The sequence below is a fragment of the Hyposmocoma kahamanoa genome, unplaced genomic scaffold, assembly GCF_003589595.1.
Source record: "Hyposmocoma kahamanoa isolate Upper Pololo Valley unplaced genomic scaffold, ASM358959v1 187, whole genome shotgun sequence".
NCBI lineage: Eukaryota > Metazoa > Arthropoda > Insecta > Lepidoptera > Cosmopterigidae > Hyposmocoma > Hyposmocoma kahamanoa.
The window spans coordinates 803,410-817,442 of NW_020653716.1; the positions used below are offsets into that span (position 1 = coordinate 803,410).

General features: G+C 40.0%; 2 protein-coding genes across 3 annotated transcripts in view; one reads left to right on the forward strand and one right to left on the reverse strand.

The window, feature by feature from the left end:
• LOC113226287 (mucin-5AC-like) overlaps window positions 1-7,722 on the forward strand; it is a 29,158-nt gene extending 21,436 nt beyond the window's left edge. Inside the window, exons 3-7 of one of the 2 annotated variants that reach the window (XM_026458858.1) lie at window positions 1,364-1,491; window positions 3,133-3,315; window positions 6,345-6,533; window positions 6,861-7,039; window positions 7,587-7,722. In XM_026458858.1, the coding sequence (XP_026314643.1) occupies window positions 1,364-1,491; window positions 3,133-3,315; window positions 6,345-6,533; window positions 6,861-7,039; window positions 7,587-7,646 (739 nt within the window). In that variant the 3' untranslated portion in view covers window positions 7,647-7,722. Of the gene's footprint in view, window positions 1-1,252; window positions 1,492-3,132; window positions 3,316-6,344; window positions 6,534-6,860; window positions 7,040-7,586 lie in introns of both variants that reach the window. The other variant, XM_026458857.1, reaches the window with a different exon arrangement.
• Window positions 7,723-7,745: 23 nt separating this feature from the next.
• LOC113226289 (40S ribosomal protein S29) lies at window positions 7,746-13,148 on the reverse strand. Its single transcript, XM_026458860.1, has 3 exons — window positions 12,997-13,148; window positions 12,801-12,900; window positions 7,746-7,867 (listed from the first exon to the last, which is right to left on the reverse strand). The coding sequence occupies exons 1-3, from the start codon at window positions 13,056-13,058 to the stop codon at window positions 7,859-7,861; spliced, it is 171 nt and encodes a 56-aa protein (XP_026314645.1). The 5' UTR covers window positions 13,059-13,148; the 3' UTR covers window positions 7,746-7,858.
• Window positions 13,149-14,033: the final 885 nt, after the last annotated feature.

Here is a 14,033-nt window from a genome sequence, read left to right on the forward strand (position 1 = left end):
ACACACACACACACACACACACACACACACACACACACACACACACATACAAACACACACACACACACACGGACGCACGCACACAAACAAAAACACACACACACGCAAGCTCTACCGCTACTAAAATGCTAATAATAATAACGCGTACACACACATAGCCCCGCATTAGGGAAACCCTACAGGGTTTTCCATGTGCTATCAACCCTACAGGGTTGTCCAATGTCCATGGCATCCACGATGTATCGCGGTTAATTTGTTGTTATCTGTGTGTACAGATAACAACAAATTACATCCAAACTCACGTGAGAAACAAATGTAGGCCTTACAAATATTTCTTCCGGCCCGGAAATGGAACCCGGGACCTCTACATGGCAGTCCAGGATGGTAACCGTTCGGCCTCAGAGGCTTAACTTCAATACAAGTGTAACATCCCATTTGAAAGTTTGATAGCATGTAAAATAACCTTAGAATGAAATCATCAACTTAAATAATTATTAAAAGATTTACGAGTGTGTACCTACATAAACATGTGTTTGGAATACTAATAAGTCATGAATTTATCCATGCCTACATTGATTGGTGAGAAAACCACGCATGTTTCTGTGTTTCACACATGTAATTATCGTAAATCGTTTTGAATTTATCTCTAGAATTCTGGGGAGGGAGACAATTTTCCGCACTTGCGCTTCACTTCATACGTCTGTCCTACAAAATATATTTTTAATAGCCACTATTTCATTTAATTCCTCTGTGTATTGTAAAGAATAAAAACGATTTCTATCTATTATATGGAAATGTCGACCTTTTGTAAATAATAACGTCTGAATTCGTTCATTGCATAATTGTAACAAAACTCGTACAGTAGGAAAGAAACTCGTACTCAAAAACGTTCAGCCTTAAATTTTCCGATAAATAAAATGTAAAAAACACTGAAAATGCAATAAAGTAAAATAAAAATAATTTATAAAATGTCAACTTATAAATTATTATATACGTTCTTTGCCCATTTTCCTGTATTTAATAAACAACTTTTCAATTGATCTTGAGACATTATAAACGTATAGAAAGATCATTGTTATAAATAAAAAATCTCCGCCCACTTCCGCACTAATGCGGATAACTGCCACTTACCGCACGCTTCACCGCACTTTTCGAGCAAACGTATAGAATAAGAAATTGCAAATTGGAGATGGGTTCCTTAAGGAAAATTGATATCCCACCGAATTTGAAAAGTGTAATATATCCCTTGTAGAACCGATCAGCAGACTAGCGTAGAAAGTAGGGCCAGCACAAGCACAAGCAGTACCACCAGTACCACCACAAGTACCACTACAACCACTACAACCCCGAGTACTATCAGCAGCACCACTACCAGTACAACCACTAAGAGGCCGACAACCGAGGCACCAAGACCGTTCTTGCAGCTGCTGCCAATTCAAACTACACAGACTTCCGCACAGAAGAAACAAGCGACGACAGCAGTGAAGACAAGTAAGTAATTTTAATATATAAAAAAATATGATTAAAAATTACAAAACTTGATCGTCGATTTTAAATTGAATCATTTATCCGATCTTGAGTAGGTACGGTCAAGTAGCGATAATCAAACATTGCCTATTTCCCCTTCATCCTTCAGTTGAACCTAGACAGGGCGACTACGTTGCCGTCACGTAACACCATCCAAAAAACTGGAGTTTAAAACAGTTGAGACCTCTTTTGTTGAATTTTACAAATAAATAATAAATTAATTCTACATAATTATATTAAAAACTATTCGAAAATATGACACGGAGAACTAATATCACGGGAAAGGTCAGTCAGTAGGTAGTGAACAAGTCGTAATTCTTTATGCAACAGTTAAGGTTAAGTAAATCTTATTCTTCTCACGCGTTATTTTTTTGGCAGTACGAGACACAATATTAATAATTTAGTATACACATTATTCTACACGTGTCGCCCACAAATCAACACTAGCCTAATTTAAAAAATTGCAACTTCACCAAAGCTTTTAAAAGGGAAACTGGTGTTAACTTTTTAATTTTCAAGCATAAATTAATTTTTATTTTACTACAACTTATTCATCATAGACTATAGAACATAATTATGATTATGAACTTTTGTGTTATTTTCTTAATTTTGAATTTAATTTATATACTACCTGAATAATTTGGTATTACGCAAAACGCAAAATCAACAAAATTCGAGTTAGCGTAGTGTTTATTGTTGGTGTCGAAATATAGACGACACACTATAATACACTTAACTCTTGCAATGCAATTAAATTATGGTGACAATAATATAAACTGCCTCCGTGACAGGACTGCCACGTGGATCCCAGGTTCGATTCCCGGGCCGGGAGAAATATATTTATATAGCCTACATTTATTTCTCTCCTGAGTTTGGGTGTAATTTGTGGGTGATGTGTGTGTGCATTATTATTATTAAATATACACCCGCACTTCTTGTTGCATTATATAATTTAGGCATGGTATATATACCTACTCGTATTGGTTGTCGCTGTTCGTTATTTTCCTGTCATTTTGCACTTTAATATACCCGCCTAACATGCGCAACATATGATGTAGTCGTCTAGTTTAAGGTGCCACTGTAAGCCAATTACTGACCTACTGATATTGACCAAAAAATTGCAAGATTTTGACGCAACGTTTGAGGTAAGTGCTCGTACAGGTACATTACAATACTTGGGCTCTAGACAGACAGACTGCATTTCAACTGCAAATTTGCAGTTTGAATGCAGTTTAAATGTAGTTGGCCCAACTGCATTTGAACTGTATTCAAGAGTTTCATTGGAACTGCACGCCAACTGCACACCGACTGCAATCGGTCTGCACGGTCGAGTGCATTTGAACTGCATTCAAACTGCAAATTTGCAGTCGGAGTGCAGTTCAAACGCAGACTGTCTGAATAGAGCTACAGGTTAAATACAATTTGCAACAGGTTTACGAGTACAAATTTAGAAATTCTAACCATTTTAAGTAGACGCGAACACACCAATAGACAATTTAAGAAATAACTTTAACAAATGCAACCGTGTAGTTTGGTAATACAATGGGATCCAGGCTCTTTAACTTTTTATGACTGAATCCTAATACGTGGATTAATCAATCACAGGTAAAAACCTGAAGTACGTGTGCCCGAGACCAGGAACAGCTCCAATACTGATATTCCCCTTACCATGTGAGAACAATGCGCAGTGCCGTGCCAGCAACGGCCCTGACCAGGTTTGTTGCGAGAAGCGATGCGTCAAGGGTGTGCCGGCACCACGGCCCACTTCGAAGCCTCGGACTCACCAACGTATGTATACTTGGTACCAATTACTTTAGTTAAATAGTTACAAGTTTCTTACCACGCGATCCGATATTTTGGAACGGTTACACGTTGTATGTATGGTCATGGGTTGACTGGCCAGCAGCAGTTTACCTACTGCATGAAGAAGAAACATTCTACTCTTATTCGCTGTCGTCGAGACGAGGTGTCACGATTTCTTGCGGCGTTTAGTGCTTACAACCAGAGATGGGAAAAACCGCTTAATTTTCAAACGTTTAAACGTATACGCTTTTTTAAAAAAGCGTGCTTTTTTAGACACTTTTCACTTAAACGCTTTTTAGTTTGAAGTTTAAAAAATCCTTTAGAAAAACGTTTAAGCGCATAAACTTTTAGGTTAAAAAAGCTGGCAGAGTTGTGTTGATAGCGAAAAGAAAGAGTAAACCGCTATTGGTTTTAAATTACCCATGTTTATTTGCAAAACGCGACTTTTATTTTTTGTTTATAAAATTATTATTCACGTTGACATTAATTTGTTTAGGAAACTTATATGGTGGGACTTGAAACTGAGGACATTGTAAAAAATGAAATAGTGACCAAGGCTTACGCTTAAAATAAAAAGCGTGCTTATTTTAAAAAGCAAACTTTTTAAGTGCTTTTCGTTTAAACGCCCACCTCTACTTACAACAACAGCAGAATTAACAGTGGTTCGACTTTAGTTTCAAGTGTAGATAGTGAGTGCGTTTTGTCGTTTAAAAGTAAGTGACTATGGTAACTCCGCAGGAAATCGAGATGAGTCGTTTAGGCGCCGCGCAAACGTGTGTCTTGTGTTGGATACAAGCAACCGGCAACTAGAAACGAATATTCTATTTTCATACAATTGATATGAAATCGACAGTCGCTGGTTGCGGCAACCATACACAGTCGCCGCCGGTTGCGGCAGTCGGACACTCACCGGTTGCCGCAACCGAAATTTCTATGAAAATAGAATATTCGCTTCTAGTTGTCGGTTGCTTTTTTCCGTGGGTAAATCCTAGGATACCTCTCCGCCGCGGAGGCAACGGACTTCTACCGGCTAAAACCCCATAGTGGCCCTCTCGGGTGCTTTAGTGGAGGGATCCGGGAACGACTCCCCCTCCCCCTCTTCAACATGAAGTGGGCCACATCACCCCGTCGTCCTCATCGCGATTGCCTAACTTACAGGCGAACGGAGCCCCCGCTCCGCTTGCCCGCAGCCGCCGCGTCGGCGACCTCCTTCTGGAGCATCACCGCTTCACAGAAGGAAGCCACTGCCTCATTGGACTCCTGATCCTTTAGCATAGTCATTATAATGACTGGCTGAGAGAGATCTCGCCCGATCCGGGTAACCAGATTGTTCCACTTGGAGGCCCATGCGAGGCACTCCAGTGCCTTTTGCAAGTATCCAACACAAGACACACGTTTGCGCGACGCCTTAGGGCGTTCCCACTATGTCGTTACGTTTTATTATCGTTGGACGACTGTCGTGACTAGCTGTACCCACTAAATCGTGACGACAATTTATCGTTTCACGACAGCCTCCTTGTCGTTTGCACGACAGAATCGTTTGATGCACTGCAGTCGCTTGTATGTCATTTTGGAAGCCCAACGCTACTCCTAAGCGAGCAGAGGGCGCGGAGTACGAGAGGGGAGGGCAGGGAGCAGAATACGTGCGGACAGCGATAAATAAAACGTGATGACAATAGGAGCTGGGACAATCTGTCGTCACGTTTTTATCGTCTGACGACTGTTGTTCTACCTGTTTCCACTGTGACGACAGTTTATCGTTGTAACGATAACAAATCGTGAACGACAGTTAATCGTGTCATGCTATATGTGAACAACTTCATTTAAATATACAAGCCCCGACACTATAAAGTGCACGACAATCTGTCGTCACGATATAGTGGAAACGCGCCCTTAGAGCATGTTCACATGACGAGCGTTCAACGGGCGTTTCGCTAACGCGCGTTTACAACTTGCCGAATTTTGTAAGTAAATCGCTGTAGGTATTCACATGCGAGCGGCCAACGCGCGCTCAACGCCGCGCTGACGCCGGGCACTTGTCAACGCGCATTGAGATCATAGGTTTGCCGTACTGCCGTTCGCATGACCGTTGCCACTTTGACTCGTTCTCGAGCAGACACTTTTGCTCGTTTTCAACGCGGTGAGAGGTTTTTGCAACTTCAATTCTTTTTTAAAAAGCAGAGTTGAGCAGTTCTATAATCGAATCGAAGCGTGCGTAAAGTGTTACTTTCCCTCCGCGCCTTTCGGGCGTCCAGTCGAAGATGGACGTGGAAAAACTATATGTTTATGGATTTTATGTCGAAGACGGAGACAGCAACGCAACAGGAGACGGAAATATTGGGTCCATTCTATTTTATTATCGAGGCTCAGGGAAAGTCACTCATAACTTCAATAAATTGAAAAAATTCAAAATTTCAATTTCAATTGCAAAACACGTCTCACCGCGTCGAAAACGCGCGCTCGTGTTGTGAACAGCAGTACGGCAAACCTATGATCTCAAAGCGCGCTTCAACGCGCGTTGACAAGTGCCCGCCGTTAGCGCGGCGTAGAGCGCGTTTGGCCGCTCACATGTGAACACCTAAGGCGATTTACTTACAAAATTCGGTAAGTTGTAAGCGCGCGTTGAACGATCGTTCGTCATGTGAACATGCTCTTAGAGTAGAAGATTAGGGTAGATAGAAGTTACGGAATTACAACTTTACATATATTTGACTATCAAAGAATTCTGAAGAACTGCCGAGTTCACCAGAGATCAGGCTAGGGGATCCTGGTGAATTGAATGTAAACTGCTGGCTCGAAATATTGGGCCACAGTCCATCTTATCTGCCCAATCCCCGATTGTGGCTCAATACTTCTCCATAGAGGACGCCTGCGCCTAAAATTGAGACGTTTCAGGGCTAAAATAATTGGTATAGATGGAGGGGAGACTCTTGAAAATTAGCTTCAGAATCCGAGACCGTAAATGCATTTAGTGAAGACTATTTTTCGTGTAATGAATTGGTTAATCCTTGTAGCCTTATTGGGAGTAATACCCCGTGAGTGTCCAACAACGCCACTGGGCGAGCTGCTGTTCGAGGTGCAGACGTGTAAGACTGACGCCGACTGCTGGCCACGCGTGTGCTGTCCCGACGGCAAGCGCTCTTACTGCCGCACGGCGCGCGCCCGTTTAGACCTCGTGCCCATCGCTAACCAAATCGACGAACGTACGTCCAGAGATTCTCTTTTAATTTTGTTGGCAGCAGAGTAAATTATACATGTTGTCAGACAATATACTACACGTACATGTCACATCCCGTCACACAGAAATACAAAGTATTTATTGCAGATTGTAATAAACTGCAGAGTCCAAGTTACATGGGTATTGACGTCGCTCCTTGGCGACATCCCAACCCCTGCCTTTTTAGAAACTAAGAGAAATATATAATTAATTTTTTTGCTCAAGCCAAATTTAATCAGATTCATGTTCCTGTATGGAATTATCTTACTGTGATCTTACGCCAAGTCGTAAATTCATTAAATAAATTTTCCAGCGGTTCGCATGTTCGAGCAGTACCTGCAGTGCACGGCGCCGCCGCAACTGGATCTCTTTCCTCAGCGCTGCACTTCAAGTGTAGATTGTTTCCCCAACCTATGTTGCGCCGAAGGCGGGAAAAAGCACTGCCGGCCCCCACAACGAAGCTTGTTGGGGTTACTTGCAGGAATGACACAGGTACAAGTTTCTGTTATTGTAAACTTTCTAAATGTACCTAAGTTGTAAACTTTGAAGAGAGAAATAAACATTTTTGTATATTTTGTATTTGTATTTAACTTATTTAGTTTGCATTCCGCTGTTGTGCTCAGTATGTTTTTTTTTTCAAAGATATGAACAAACTGGTTTTGAAATATCTCATGTCTCAAGCTTTCTTATGGATAAACTGCTACCTATTTCAATTTTCAACACAATACAATATTCAAGTGTTAAAGGACTTTGGGTAAATTAAATTTAGGATGATTTACGATTAATAACTTGTATAGTGCTATTAATGATACAAAGATGTAACTGACATAAAGGAAAATTCCTGCCATCTGATGGATGCAGTGGCTCCGGCGCGTGACAACAGACTGTGGTTTGAGTCCAGTCATAGCTAAGGAATTTATTTTACTTTGCATCAATAATAATTAATAATAGAGGAGTATTTTATTCAAAAAACATATAAAAATCATGGTAGTAAAACATCATGATAATCAATGAATAAATATAGTTTTATTTGTTTCAGAGAGTTGGTTCTACAATAGGTGCTCTGCGACAAATTCAAGCTAAAAACAATAAAGCCTAATTTAACCAACTTTGTAAATAGTAGTTGTAGTAATATATTTTATAATGCCTTTGTACAGTTTACAATAAAAATTTATATTGTTTATTTGCCTTTTAATTTGCCCCCAATATACTTCTATGTTTCCTATAAATTCTAGTAAAGAATAATTAAGAGGATAAAAAATAAAATGCCATCTCACTTAACATTACGGTTTATTGAATCTTAGCCATAACTTAGTCCAGCTGAAACGAAAAAAAAAACAATATTAGTTAGAACAAAAACAATCACATTAGTATTTCTATGTGTCATGGTTTACATTTGTAAAATTTATAGAAAATGAATTAAGTTTTGTATACAGGGTGTAAACTGGAGACAGGGCAACATGGTCAGCTACCTTAATCGTTATAATTACAGGAAAACGGTTCTAGAGGACTGTCCATAAATTGTGATGGTATTTTGATTGGCATTCACAGATTTTGAAAAAAAGGTACAGTCAGCAAGATGAAAGACAAATTTTACAAAACTTTTTTTTATGCCATTCCATCTAGTCTCTGGTAAGGATCAATAGTCTCTATGGGACCAACTGAGGTAAGAGTACTCGAAATACCAGAAAAAACCTTTTACCACACATTTTAAAAGAAAACTTTTTGTTAGAAAAGAAACTAGCTGCTACTCTTCAAATAAAAATTAAGTAAAACCAAATTATAATCATATCATTATATTTTAAATTTGGAACAGATTTGTTTTGTTTTGTTAATAGCGAACTGTCACTTTAAATACTATTTTTAATCAAAATGTCCTCAAATGTAGAATGCTTAGAATTATTGGAAGCATATTATTTAAAAATGGTAAAAACTGTACAACTGCTTTGAAGTGGTATAGGGTCAAATATCCTTTACTAAGGGTCATATTCTAGAACTCTACTCAATGCTCAAGTCAGGATTGCAATAGAAACACAAGCACTGGAAATACGACCCTAATGCCCTGCCATTAGGGTCGTATTTCCACTTGTAGTTGTACTTGTACTTGAGTATGATTTCGAGTGCTTTATACCATACTCAAATCCTGACTTGAGCATTGAGTAGAGTTCTAGAATACGACCCTTAGAGTGCCCACCAGAAAGGTTATAACAAATATTTTAAGGAATCTTGAAGAATATGGCTCCTTTAGTAAAAAATTGGTACGACAATCACGTGTTCTCGGTGAAAATATGGAGATTGCGGTTTTATCACTCGTAGAAGCTTTTCCTAACATACCTTGAAGATAAGTGACCATCAAAGAGGGTATTTTGCACACGCAACTACGGAACGTATGGAAGAAATACGTAATAATATACTAATGTTATCGTCGGGGTCAAATAATACAAGCATTACATGTCGAAGATAATATTCGTAGAACTAATTTTTACAGATGGCTTAGCGGAAAAATAAGCCGAGATCATAATTTGTAAATTACATTCTATGGTCTGACAAAACAAATTTTCCAAACAAAGGTATGTGCAAAAGGCGAAATCATCATTATTGGTCAAGAGAAAACACTCTGAGATTTACCGACAGTTATAATCAGATTCGTTTCTCTCTTAATTGCTAGTGCGGTCTTATGTTAAATAGAATCGTAATGGTGGCATTTTATGAAGGTGCCTTGAAATTAAGACACTTACAATGACACAATTTTAGACAATCTTCAAAATCGTCTGGACGAATGCCGCTTTCTCGTTTGAGAAAAGTGTATTTTCAACAAGATGGTTCTCTGCCACACAATAGCTGCCGAACACGTTTAAATTTAAACCAGCTATTTGGAAATAAATGGATGTCCTATATATATATATATGTGCCCTACAGCTGGCGAGAGGTAAAAGTCATATTTATACCGAAACCAGGTAAAAACGACTACACTGACGCGAAGTCCTTCAGACCAATCAGCCTCACATCGTTCTTTTTGAAAACATTAGAAAGGTTATGTGACAGAGAACTGAGGGATGGAGCGCTTAAGAACATACCACTACACGGAAACCAACATGCATACAGTCAAGGCAAATCCACTGAATCAGCCCTACAGGCCGTTGTGGGCAAGATAGAAGTGGCCCTCAAAGACAAAGCAATCTGCCTAGGCACCTTTATCGACATTGAAGGAGCCTTCGACAAAACCAATTCTCCAGCATTCAATCAGCACTGAGGAGGCACGAAGTGGATGAAGTGCTCATCAGCTGGATTAGCAACATGCTAAAATTAAGAACAATAAAAACGACAGCAAATATGACCCCATGGGCCATAGTAGCGAAGGGATGCCCTCAAGGAGGGGTACTGTCGCCTCTGCTGTGGAACATGGTCGTAAATGACCTCATCATTAAATTGAACAAAGAACATTTCTATACAGTAGGATATGCTGATGACATAGCTATACTGGTAACAGGAAATTATGCCAATGTACTCTGCGACATTACACAAGCTGCACTCCGGATTGTGGAAAGATGGTGCAGGGCATATGAACTATCGGTAAACCCAACAAAGACGGAACTAGTAATGTTTACAAACAAAAGACTACTGGGTAACTACCTACTACCCAAACTCTTCAGTACAGAACTACAGATATCAACCGAAGTCAAGTACTTGGGAGTAATACTGGACAACAAGTTGAATTGGAACAAGCATATGGACAACAAAATTAAAAAAGCCACTATCACCTTCTGGCAGTGCCATAGAATGGTAGGTAAACAATGGGGACTCTCACCCAAAATAACACTATGGCTCTACACAGCAGTGATAAGACCCATGATCAGTTACGGCGCGATAGTATGGTGGCCACGAACCAAGCTGACGACCGCAACCGACAAACTGGAAAAATTCCAAAGACTAGCTTGCATGGCAACGACCGGCTGCATGAGGACAACTCCGACTGCGGCCCTCGAAGCGATGCTGGACTTGCGACCCCTCCCAATGTTCATTAGACAGGAAGCGGCGTCAACAGCAGTGCGTCTTAACAGAGCCGGCCTTTGGAAGCACATGAGGACCCCACATACAGAAATCCTTTATAAGACAGTCAATGAGGAACCGCTACTGGAGGCGGCTGTGGATAGGATCCCAAAACAATACATCTTCGACAAAAAATACAAGATACAATTGTTTGAAGATCCAAATGAAGGACTGAACCCCAAAGAGATCCGCGTCTTCACCGATGGATCTAAAACAAATTCAGGAACAGGTACTGGGGTATTCTCAGAAGACCTCAATATCAGGATATCGACACCGCTTGGTGACCACAACACAGTATTCCAGGCTGAATGCATGGGCATCAAGTTGGCGGCAGAAGCAATCATAGCGAGAAGAGTAAAGAACCACTCCATTCGAATACTCTCTGATAGTATGTCAGTACTTCAAGCACTGAACAGCTATGACATAAACTCAGGGCTCATTTATGAATGCCATCAAGCACTCATGGAGGTATGTATACAAAACCACTTAACTCTACAGTGGATTAAAGGACACAGCGGCTCACGGGGCAATGACGCAGCAGATGAACTAGCCAGAAAAGGGTCGGAGACGGACGCAGTAGGACCAGAACCCATAGTGTCCCTCCCCTACCAATGGTCCAGAACAACTATACACAAAGGTACAAAAACTTCACATAATAATACATGGACCACACTTATGGTTTGTAGACAGGCGAGGGAAGCACTCCCAACGCTCAATGCCAGTCTATCACGAATATTAATTAAACTCAACAGGCAAGAGCTTCGCACTCTAACTGCCGCCCTAACAGGTCATGGTCCATACAATAAACACCTTTTCAATTTAGGTATCACAGACAGCCCTCTATGCAGAGCGTGCATGGAGGGGGAGGAAACGGCTGCGCACATCCTACTACAGTGCTCCGGCGTGGCCAACTACAGGGCAAAGTACCTTGGAGTGCCAAGGTCGCTCCCCGAAGTCTTCAGCAAACCGAGGAGGCTGCTGAGATTCCTGGAGGAGCTTGGGTGGCACGAGTAGGACCCTGCACCCACCACACGCAAAATAGGCGCCTTGTCGTCGAGTTGCGGACACCAGCCCGTTACACCAAGTACCAAGTACCAAGATGGATGTCCTGATCTGATGCCCCTTGATTTTTTTCTTCGGGGCAATGTAAAAAATTAAATTTTAAAAAAATACAACAGTGTGCAAGAATTGAAAAATGCACTTGCAGCAATTTTCAATGCAATCCATCTGAGTAAAATTTCAGCTGCTTCTTGCTTTTTGCAATAGAAAGCAAAGCATTGTATTCGCCAAGGCGGCAATCAATTTGAACACTTACTATCTCATAGATTTAATTTGAGCACTTCATATCATATACTTTTTTTTGTCATTTTCCTTTTTCTTATTGTATTTATTTTCAAGTACATATGTTGTAAATTTGTTAGTTTACTTAAATTTACCTAGAATAACACTCAATTTCTGACATTTGAAGTACTCGTACCTCAGTTGGTACCATAGAGCCTATTGATCCTTACCAGAGACCGGATATAATGGTATAAAAAAAGTTTTGTTTAAATTGCCTCTTATCTTGCTGACTGTACCATTCGTTCAAAATCTGTGAATGCCAATCAAAATATCTTCAAAATTCATGGGTAGTCTTCTAGAACCGTTTTCCCTGTAACTACAAAGATTAAGTTACCTGCCTTGCTGCCTCATCTCACAATTTACACCCTGTACAGGGTTATGGAGCACATTTGAAAAGCTCTTAAAGTTATACTATTTCAATACACATTACGCACACTATATAAAAATAAAGGAATGCATGATGCATCTCTGTTTATCTGTATAAATACATTTCAAAAATGGGTTTGGGATCACAATTTTTGCTGTAAGTCAAGTGTTTTACTGGAGTTGAGCTATGCTTTTCACGAATCTCATGGACACAGGGCGCACTTAAATATTTTGTTGAGGATATTGTGGGCTTATTTCAAATATGTGAAAAGAGATTGGCAGCTTGATTTAAATAGGTTACAAAACTTATCAACTATTGCTACAATACAATGGACATGAGAAGTTATGACTTTGAGGAACTGGTATGTACGATTAAAACGCAGTGACATATTTTAGCAAGTGTCCCAGTAACAGGAAAGAAGTTTGAAATTAAAATTGTAGTAAAAAGTCCTAAGGCGATACTCCCGCCGTTATAAGTGTTTCTCTCTGAACTTACCTTCTTGAATCCAATGTCATTCGCGTATTCCCTGAAGCACTGTCTGCAAATGTTGAGACCGTACTTGCGAATGAGGCCGTGTCTATTGGAGCAGGCTCGGCTGAAATAAGAAATATGTTTCTAGAAAACACGTGTTCTAACCGTAACAAAGATATTTTACATCAGCTTCATAGTTACACACCAAGTTGCTACTCACCATGAGCGGGAGCCTTGTCCATATCTACGAGGGTGAGAATACCAGATATTTGCGTGACCCATTGTGGAAAAAAGGATTTTTCACAAAACAGCCGACAAGAATTCGCCCAAAATGGCGAGCGCACAGACAAAAAAGACCGAATGTACAAGTTTTTCAGTCGGTCAAAAGAGTGAGTAGCTAAAGATATATTTTTTATTTATTTATTAAGGCTTTGGCAAAGCCATCAGCCTAAACATGAAGTTTAGTTATGTTTCTGTAAATATGGCCGCCACAAAGAGGATAGGCAATTTGAGGCGGCGTGTTTGGATTGACTCCGTATTCCTTAAAACGGGCCGATACGGGTATTCTAGTTCGAGATTCGTATAATTTCGCGTTTTAATCTTCGATTAAGGCACAACAGCGCTATCCTATTCCACTTTAAACTAGATTTCACAAAATAATTGAAAATCAAAATAAAAACGAAATTTTTCCCTCCAAAAGGTCCAGAGTGAAACTCGTAGCTAAAGATACTTATTTTATTTTGTTTTTTTTTTACTCCTGCTAGCGGGTTGGATACACCACAATGTGCTTTTAAAACAGTGACTAGTATTTTGGCTCTTCGAAGGCTAGCGTAGCGTCTGGGCGAGCCTAAATGCGACAATACACGTCCGTTTTTTCCATTCGATAGTCTGATCCGACTACCGGAAGACGCTCGTACCATATAATTGTATGAACACTCAATACATGACGTGACATCCGAGTCGGAAATAGCGTCCGATTTTATTATCGATCCGATTGTCTGAATGCGCGCTCTCTATACATTTGCGGGGAGACGAAATACACGTCTGATTCTTTCCTCCGATAAGTAGCGTTGCCAATGCAAATTATTGAAAATCCCCAAAAATCAAGGTTATAAATTTGAGGAGAGCAAAGGTGATATTTCCCACATATAATAATAATTATTCCTTCTCAGTATTTATTATTGTTACGCTTAAAAATACATCAAATAATTAAGAAAGTCAAAATGTGCCCATCTATTCCAAATAAGTTATGCTATA

Excerpts from the sequence above, each read along its gene's own strand:
- LOC113226289 (XM_026458860.1), bottom strand. The coding sequence starts at position 13,058 with ATGGGTCACGCAAATATCTGGTATTCTCACCCTCGTAGATATGGACAA. Across the intron at positions 12,901-12,996 it reads GGACAAGGCTCCCGCTCATG|CCGAGCCTGCTCCAATAGAC; the intron begins GTGAGTAGCAAC and ends TTCTTATTTCAG.